The sequence below is a fragment of the Amaranthus tricolor genome, chromosome 7 (assembly GCF_026212465.1).
Source record: "Amaranthus tricolor cultivar Red isolate AtriRed21 chromosome 7, ASM2621246v1, whole genome shotgun sequence".
In the NCBI taxonomy this organism is placed as follows: Eukaryota; Viridiplantae; Streptophyta; class Magnoliopsida; order Caryophyllales; family Amaranthaceae; genus Amaranthus; species Amaranthus tricolor.
The window spans coordinates 6,508,775-6,519,321 of record NC_080053.1 but is presented as its reverse complement, the minus strand read 5'-3'; the positions used below and the strand labels follow the sequence as shown (position 1 = coordinate 6,519,321).

The window sequence follows — 10,547 nt, the reverse complement described above, 5'->3', positions numbered from 1 at the left end:
TATCTTTCCCATTGCATGGGCTGTGGTTGAAACTGAAAATGTAGAAACATGGATTTGGTTTCTAAATCTTCTGGTGGAAGACCTTAGGTCGGTAACTGCATCGAGTAGTTGGGTTCAAGCAGAAGGTGAAGCTTTCACCTTCATGAGCGATAGGCAAAAGGTAATTTCTTGTTAATACGTTTCTTGTTTCAAATGTAACTAATGTTATAACCCTAAAAAAACTTGTGTAAAATGCAAGGTTTGGTTGAAGCTTTGAACTCAGTGGTTCCTGAATGTGAAATTAGGTTCTGCTGTAGACATATATGGGCGAACTTCAAGATCAAGTTCCCTGGAGAGTTGTTCAAACAACACTTTTGGAGTGCAGCCAGAGCCTACAACAAGGTATGGAATCATTTATGTTTATAGAATCATTTAGATACAGAAATGAATGTAATGTCAAACTAATTAGTAACAATTTACGTTACAGAATCATTTTGATAGAGAAATGAATGTAATAAAGAATATCTCTATTGACGCATATGCATATCTAGCTGCTATTCCTGCAAAACATTGGGCTAGGCATGCTTTTTGTAGTAGGAGTAAGTCTGGGATGTTATTGAACAATATTTGTGAGGCATTCAACAATGTGTTAGTAGAAGCAAGGGCGAAGCCTATAATTTCTCTAATGGAGTGGATTAGGAGATATGTAATGCAACGAAGCGCAGCCAAAAGGGAAGGGTTGAGTAACTTTCAAGGTGAGTTGATGCCAGCTATCACTAAAATTATTGAAAAAAATGCAAAAGAAATATATGGTTTAAGGGTAATCCCAGTGGATGTGTATGAGTTTGAGGTGGATGATATTGAAGACTGTTACGTTGTAAACTTGGCCAATAGAACTTGCCATTGTGGAAGTTGGGACCTTATAGGGATTCCTTGCAAACATGTCGTTGCTTGTATTGTGCTTAGAAAATTAGATGCCAAAGACTTTGTCCACGAGGCGTATCTCGTAGAAACTTATCGAAAAACGTATAGTCCAAAGTTTTATGGTATGCCAGGACACAAAATGTGGCCAACAACCACTTTAGCCAAACCACTTCCTCCACCATATAGAAAGATGCCTGGAAGGCCTAACAAGAGGAAAAGAAAGAAGGAAGTTGGTGAAGGTAAAGGAGGAAAGAAGGCTGCATGTGCTATTAAAGAATTCAAGCAACGGAGATGTGGTAATTGCGGTGAAGTTGGTCACTACAAAAAGGGCTGCAAAAATCAACCTAAACCACCACCAACAAAGACCAAGTCAAAAGGTGGAAGGCCTAAAATGGGATCTTCTTCTACTCAACAATCTACAACGAATGATGTGCCTAGCTCCAGTGATCAACAACAAACGCAGTTAAATGCATCTACTTCATGTGTAATGGATCAAAATAGTCAAATATAGACTTGTACTATGTTGAATTAAGTTGTTGTACTGATCATTGTTGAATTTAGTTAATTGTATTTTAGCAAATGAACTGATCATTGCTGATCTCAACAATTTAGTTAATTGTACTATGTTGAATTAAGTTGCTGTACTAAACCTTGTTGAATTTAGTTAATTGTATTTTAGCAAATGAACTGATCATTGTTGTACTGATCATTGCTGATCTCAACAATTTAATTAATTGTACTATGTTGAATTAAGTTGCTGTACTAAACCTTGTTGAATTTAGTTAATTGTATTTTAGCAAATGAACTGATCATTGCTGTACTGATCATTGCTGATCTCAACAATTTAGTTAATTGTACTATGTTGAATTAATTGTACTGATCATTGCTGTACTGATCATTCAGAATGAACTGATCATGTGGTGCAAATGTGTTTGAATTGTGTTTGAATCAGTAATGAACTGATCATGTGGTGCAAAAGAATTGAACTGATCAGTTGTACTAAACCTTCGAACTGATCATGTGCAGCAATGGTCCTAAGTTCCTGAGTATGTTCAATGTTCAGCAAAACAATTCAATGTTCATAAGTATGCAGCATGTATTAATTCATTCATTTTAGTGTTCAATGTTGATTTTGAACTAATCATCAAACACATCACCAACAGAATATGTACACAGCACATAATTTTAGTGTTCAATGTTCATAATTTTAGTGTTCAATGCAATTGAGCCTTGACTAATACACAGCACAGCACAGCAACCACAGCAAAGAGCTGAAGTTTATTATGCACAGCAACCACAGAATATGTACCCTGTTTGAACTAAGTTCTGTGTGCACCTGAGCCAAATGTGCACCTCAGCCAAATGTGCACTCTAAAGTTTACAGCAACACCAACACAGTGTTTACAACAACCACAGCATTAAATTTACATGTAAGGGTGCTGCAAACACAGCAAACACACCAAAACGAAATGTGTTTACAGACACCACATCAATTACAGTTACAATACCCAGCAACCACAGCAAAGATACCAACATTTTGATATAATTGTAATTCTATCAACCACAGCAAACAAAACATACACCAAAGGTTAATTCATTCATTCATCATGATCAAGTTACAATACCCAAATCACTCTTACAATTATTCTTAAATAGGTCCTAAACTTCAATTACTAGCCTTGATTATTACAAGAAACACCAAAAAAAAAACCAAAAGGAAAACCCTAATACAAAGCTTGTAATCTGATTTCCATGCTTCCTCTCATTCATCCATTTCTTCTTAATCCTTTTAATTTCTGAAAGTGCTTGTTCCTTTTCATGTTCCAAGCAAGAAACCCTTGATGTCAAAATCTTGATTTCGGTTGCCAATTGTCGCTTTTCCTCCACAAGCTTGTTAGTGAGTTTTCTTTGCCAAACAGCCATTTCAGGTTCATCAACCCATTTAAACTTTTTGCAACCCCTCGATTTTGTATCAGGATCATAAAAAACGCAAGTATTAAACCTTCTTCCAGGATTTTCCTTGGTCCATGAAACCCTCCTTGCAAAGGGAACTCCACACCCACATTTTTCAATTGAAGAATTTTCGCTTGAAGAACAAGAAGACATAACTGATTAATTGGAAGAAAACGATGATCTTTGAATGAATTAGAGATTCGAATGCCAGGTGAATGAAAGAAAGCTGTGAATAGAATTGAAGAAGATTTAGGGTTTATCGCTGGGAAGAAGAAGGAAGGAAAGCTATTTCGAATTCACTGGATTGAAAAGAAGAGGATTTTAGGTTAATAAAGGGAACACGTGCAAGGCACGTGATGGTCAACGGTTAAATGTGCCGGTCAAACGCCCAATTCCGTTACAAGGTAGTCTTTTGCAAAAAAATGGATTATGTAAGGTAGTTTTTTGCAAAAATTTTTATTTAAGGTAGTTATTTGCAAAATGGGGTTTATGTTAGGTAGTTTTTTAACATTTTGCCTAAAAATTAACTCAATTTCAAAGAGCACTTTCGATGAGGGAAAAAGATTTTGTCATCAATCTCTCTAAAAACTTTCTTTCTCATCCACATTATATTTTTTTTAGAAATTTTTTACGTAGAAAAGTTATCTCATCAATGAGAAAACAAAAAAAATTTCTCACCACTTCCTAAACACTAATTTTTATAGAAATTTAAAAATAATTTTTTTTAAGTATGTTAAAATATAGAAAAATAGGTGTCTAATTATAAAGTATAAAATTTCATGACCATGGATATATTTGTGTATATTTTTTGATAAATGTATAAAATAAAAAAACCTATTTACAAAAAAAAAAATGTTATTAAGAAAAGTGTCAAGCTTCTATTTATTTTGGATTGTGGAAAATTTCCTCTCATTAAGATTTTTTTAAAAGCATTTGCAATTTTTTTTATCTTTACACGCTAATAGGATATAAAAACCCAAAAAAAATTTTCACACATAGATAATTTCCCCACTATTGGAGTGGTCTAATGAATTAAAAAGTTAGCAATCATCAACTATTTGGGTCTTTAATATTATAATCCCTCATATTAAAGTTATTAGTCCCAAAAAGTTTTGTCACACTTGTTTGGATAACTTTTTACTTTTAATATCTCTAATTTATTTTAATTAAAACTCATAAAAAATTTATATCAATAATTCTTGCACTGAGATAGATAAAAAAAGATCCCACTTTACTATATTTTAACTTGTAAATTAATAATAGAATATAAATTAAGACTGATAAATAAATAGTGATCAAAAACTAAAGGGAACAAGTAGGTTGAATAGGAGAAAGTATTAATAAATTCAACAAATTTAAAAACACGAGTTCTCTAAGGTAAGGGTGTTTCCTGAGTTTTTGAAAATTTCATGGGGTGATCTTGAGTTTTTTTAGCTTTTCTACATATATCTTTTTAAATTCGCATGGTGACCTTGAGCTTCGAACTGTTCCATTTGGTAGATAAAATGTCTAGTTTTTGGTTAAATTAAGTAAATTGACTTAATTTTGAAATAGGTGGTTGATTAGGGTGATCACAACGTTTGTTTTTTTATTTAAAATGTCATCATTATATTGGGTAAAAATAGTGTAAAGTTAACAAAAAAATTCCCCTTTTACCTACCACATGAAAAAAGTTGAAAGATTAAAATCACAACGTAGATTAAAAAAAATATTTATCTACTACATAAAAAACAAAAAATTTAGAGTTATCACATTAAATTTCCCTTTAATTTTTCTATGTTTTTCAATTTTTTTCCCTTTTATTATATTATAACAAAGACACTAAATGTTAAAGTGATTGATAACTATGCTTATAGCCGCATAAGGTTTTTATATCACAAATATTCATGAAAACTTTAAACTTTAAAGCGAATTTTTTACTGTCTGTTCGTCAAAATTATACGAACAATTAACATTTAAAACTTTGTATTAAGCTCCTTAGCATATACATATTATAATCTAAGAACTTCTATGCCACGTGTAATCATATCAAAGCCATTTCTAAACACAATTTTCCCGCCACTATATACTTCTTCATTCAATATTCCAACCTAATAAAGTAATATATTTCTATGCAAGGAGTACTTCTCTAATTGGGTATACAACTGAATATGAAAAGGTTTAATTAATTACAATTAATTGATCATAAAACAAATCGTAACAGTAATAATAATTTACTTCAATTCATAGCAAAATTTACTAACATATTTAGTGCACACCAAAAGAATATGAAGCACTTCTTTTAAGGATAAGCATAAATTACTCCACAATGATAATACTTACTTATTATAAATTGTTTACGGTGAAAAAGATCTGAAAACGCCATCTTGATTATTGAGTACTTTACTTTTAAACCATTTCTTTGTCTATAATAATTATAATTCAAAAGTGAACAAATAAGAATATAAAGTACATTTTACTTGGTCACCGAAATTCCACAGGTAATCTTAATTTCCTAAATTTTTATGTATGAATTATAGGTCATTATATACTTTTGATTATATAGTATGCACGTTTTTACTAATTAGGTAACTAACGCTACAAATAACGATTCAGTGCTATGATAATTAGGAAGATGAATAAACTCAATTATCAATTTAGGCTTAAATTAATACTCCCTCTGTTTCTTTTTGTTCTTCCTATTTACTTTTTGCACAGTTTTCAATGCAAATTTTAAATTTCAATATCTCTAAATACACAGAATAAAAAATTATAGAAAATACATAATAAAAAAGTATATATTAAGACGAACCTAACGAGATCTAACATTGATATATTTTATCTTTTAATTATGTGTCAAAAACATTAATTAAATTTCTCTCTCTCCTTAAGGTGGAATATTCCAAATGGAAAGAACGTTAGAGAATGGAGGAAGTAGTTTATATGGTACAATATTAAAATTTATTCCCTCTGATTTTACATTTTTATAACATACTTGTGAATTTTTCTCTAATTTTATTTTAATATTTTTTATTGTTTATAATTCTCATCATGAGAATATCAAATAGTAATGAAAAAAAATAAATATCAAAATATCAAAATCTTTGTTTGTCTAGGCAAGGATGTTGTCAGATAGAAATAGCTAGCAACCAAGAAAACATCAAACATATAATTTCTTAGTTCTAAATTATGTGTAACATTAGAAATATTGCACTATTTATTTATCATCATTACTATAATTAGTTTTTAATCTATAATTAAAACATAGTAAGGTTGGATCTGTTTGCTTCGTTTCAACGAAAAAATTATTAATATTAAATTACTATACTCTACTCAATATACTAATATAATTAAATCCTAAATATTTCTAATTGCAAATAATTAAAAATTATAAAAATTAATATTAATAAATTTTACATTGAGATAAATTAAACAAAATCTTACTTAAATATATTTTGACATCTAAATTAAGAATAAAATATAAATTAAAAATAATTAGTAAATAATTTCAAAAAATCAAATAAGACAAATCATATTTGTATCTTTTGCGTAGGTGCATTTTGCTATCATTTTTACATTAAGTTTATTTACTTTTATAATCTTTGTAAAATTATTAGTATAATGATTGATAAATATATGATTTTTGTGGAATAATAAAATTTTACAAAATAATATTTTAAATTTGAATATGTATCATTACTTATATAGTAATATACATACATGTGTCATCCTGTTCACAACTTAAACCTCTTTTTTTTGAAATTTAGCAAGATTGGTTAAAAATATATTATAACTTTTTTATATAAAAAGTCTTTTGAATACCGTGCATAGCACGGGTAAATACCTAGTTTCTACTGAAATAAGAAAACTTTATGGTGAGTTGAGGGCCATAGAAATTTAGGTCTCTAGTTGTTGAGTGTATTTCCAAATTACACATTGAAAAATACGATAGTGCTAATAAACATTTAAAAAGGCCTCTTGAGATAATGATGCCTTAAAACTAATTCGTGTAGGGTTGATCTAAAATAGACGATATTATACTAATACAGATCTTTCACAGCTGATAGGCCCCATAATAGTGAAGAATTTTTTCGACAAATTCATGAATTTAGTGCTTAAATTTGCAAGAGATTTCGAATCATTGCAATCTTGCAAACGCTTGCATATCAATACAACGTTTTCCATCGTTTTGACCAAGTAATACATTAGTCACGAATCAAGAATTTTCATTGAGAAGCACTTGTACAAAAATTTTAATATGGCATGCATACCTGTCTAGGACTAAATATAACTAATTTGTATCAAGTTTGATTAGTACTATGATTGTTTATTTGAGAGGAAGGTTGCATATTGAGGGACTTGTCTTTACTATCTAGACCTTCATGTAATAGGACTACTTCAATAATCTTATATGGAAGTTACAAGCATTAGGAGGGCCTAGAGGGTTTCGGAGACCTACTCCGACACTCAACCAGTAAGAATAAAAGATGAGTACCTAGGAAGCCCAATTTCTAGTGCAATCTTGCCTTAGCTTGGAAGAACTTAACTAGAGATTGTTTGTGGCCTGAGGCCCTAGCAATTGCTCTTGCCAACCATAGTGAATCTATGTTAGTTGATGCAAATGATTGAGCGTAATAAACTCAATTTGGTTGCAATAAAATTAGTAGCAACCGTGGAGGAGGTGAGTATGGGAGTATCTAAGGAACCCTAATGGTACTAAAAAATGTCCATTTTGACCTTGGAATGTAACCGTTTTCATTTCTTATATGGTTTTCTACCTTTTCCATAGCTTATCATGTAGAGTCGTTTACACTCTTATGCATGTAAACTTCGGTTGTACAGAGACGTATTAAATTCATAGAATAACTTTTACTTGTTTTGAGGAAGCTTCCATGCCTTGTCAAGAAAAGTGTTCATTAGTCATGTTATATGAGTTGACGAGGTATTGTAGTGACACTGTTTCCTTCTGGCCTTGCGTTTAATGTTCAATCCTTTTCAAGAGATTTATTGGAGATCTCCTACTAAATTGTGTAGGATGAAGGTTTAGCCTCTAGGATTCTGATCCAGACATGTACAATATGAATATTATACTAGATTTATTTTGTGGAAATTCGTTGATTCTTTTTCAATTTTGTTTATATTATAAATTTAGAAGCTTATACAATTATTCGAATAACTTGATATACTTCTATGTCCCATTTAGTTTGCACCATTTTCTATATATTTGTTGCACTGATTTTACATTATTTTCTTTTTTAGCAGTGATCTTACTTAATCTTTTAATTTCATCCACAAACTTATATAGTATTTCTCCATTTTAACCACTCATTTATATTTTCCATTTATTTTTTGTCTTAATGTCTAACTCAATTTTTCTTTCTACTAAATTTCATCCATTTTACACTAGATTAAAATTGAAGGGATAGAGAGAACTAATGTACTAATCCAAAAATGATATCGCATAAAATTGTTGATATTTTTTTCTTTTAATATATGGTATTCTATATATAATAGCAAAATTTGTATGAAATAATCATGTATATTGCATATTTGCTGTAAATAATCTTTATTATTAATTAATTTTAAATAATCTAACTTTTGTTTAGTTTTTGTTAATAGGACCCCTTGCCATATTTTAACCGGCTACCGTAAGTACTTCCGCCAAAGAGGAATAGGGATAAACCAACGAAAAAGCATAATAAGGCAAAAGAAATGAGTATAACGGCTCGCAAGTACTTACAGTAGCTAGTAGTAGCTAGTTGAAATGTGGGAAGGGGTGATGTCAGTAAAAATATACAAAGATTAGGTCATTTAGAAATAAGAAAAAATTGCCCAGAATAAACTTTTGTTTGATTTTCCAACAATAACCACAAGTATTAATTAACTATGAATAATCTCAATTATTAATCCTTGTTTCCGGTGGCATCCAAGCATGTTAAGGAACCGGCTGCAACAGGTCAAGTGATTGCTACCTTGTAATGTGTCCTTCATTTATATCTTCTTCATTTACATGATATTTCCTCAATTAAAATCAGCTTACCTTCATCTTCTTTAAAAACCAGTTTTTCTCTCAATTACGTACCTTCTTCTTCTCCATTGAAAACCATTCTTACTCCAATTCAATATGAAAAACCATGATGATTCAAGTGGGAGAATGATCTATTGAACTCAGATTTATATGGAAGAACATTTTGCTTGGAAGAATAAAATGCAATGTACAGAACAATGTATTTAATGAAAAGCTACTGATAGTGTACATATTAGTATACAGATCAGTCTGTATATGCAAATTACAAATATCAGTGTAGAAAGCTACTGATTTGTGTACAGATCAGTATACAAAATCAGATGCTATTATTCTGTGTACATATCGAATGTTTATATGCAAAAATCATTTTACAAATAAGTAAATAAGCTGCTAATGTTCATTGTTCAAATGCTACTGATGTTCAGTGAATAAGCAAAAATATCAGATGCAAATCAATGAATAAGCTACTGATGTTCATTTTTAATTTTGCTTCTTTAATTTCAAAGCTTCAACCTTTACTAATGGTGGTGGAGTGAATGGAGAAGGAACAATTACCGATCTATTTGGAAATGAATGGCGTGATTAGACAGGAGGAGCAAGATGAAGAGTTTGGTGCAAGAGAGTAAATGTTATTTAATAAAGTAAAAAAAAATTAATTCTCCTCATAACAGGAAACAAGTATTAATAGATTAAATTATTTATGGTTAATCAATACTTGGATTGTTATAGGAAAATCAAACAATGATTGAATTATTCTGGACAATTTTTTCTAGAATTAATCAATAGTAGGGATTATTTAAGCAGATTGGTGATACGTAAAATTATTCAGAATAATTTTTCTAACATGGATTATTCAAACTTTCAATAATTTTGTTAGAATAATTTCAAATTTTTATTAACTTTGAAGAATTTCTATTATTAGGTCACTTCGTAGTTCCCACCTGTAGTCAATACCTTGTATTTGTTGTTCCTAAAGTGGTAACAACCGATCTTTTGAGAGATCATCTCTTTGAAAGACGTCTCTCAAACATTGCCCATTAAAACTTTATTAAGCAAAAATATGATAATGGGTTAACCCAATTAGAATTGGTTTCTCAAAGGCCGTCTCTTACAAAAATTTTGTAAAGTAGGAATTGATCTAGGAGATTTGGGCCCTAATGTTGGTTGATTCAAACACATAGAGCTATTGTTTCTTGGATGTTAAGCGGTACTGGAGGCCACACTTTGATCATGCAGGCTTTATATTAATTTGTATCCAATTATTTATATGACTATAACTTATGTATAAATTTTATTTCTATCATTTGCACTTAAATTTGTACATGTTATTGATTTAGGAAATATTAAACGATAATAGAAATATAAAGAGAAAAGTGCGCTCAGTTGTAAATTCGACCAATATATACAAATATGACTATTATAAATCAATATTTATGATTCAATATTATGCTAACTAAACTAATACAATACTAATACACTTGATACTGCACTACTAATACGACTAAATATTATGCTAATGATATATTAATATGATTGATACAATATTAATACAACTAATATTTTACTAATAATTTACTAATACGACTAATATTATAATAATACGACTAAAACTATACTCATACAATTACTATTATTCTAATACACCTAATACTACACCAATACGACTTATAAATAACACTAATCT

The 10,547-nt window shown here is 29.9% G+C and overlaps 1 protein-coding gene across 1 annotated transcript; it reads left to right on the top strand.

The window, feature by feature from the left end:
- The first annotated feature begins 231 nt into the window (after positions 1-231).
- LOC130818433 (uncharacterized) lies at positions 232-1,414 on the top strand. Its single transcript, XM_057684604.1, has 3 exons — positions 232-381; positions 467-734; positions 846-1,414. Exons 1-3 carry the CDS (start codon positions 232-234, stop codon positions 1,412-1,414), a joined length of 987 nt encoding a protein of 328 aa, XP_057540587.1.
- The last annotated feature ends 9,133 nt before the right edge of the window (positions 1,415-10,547 follow it).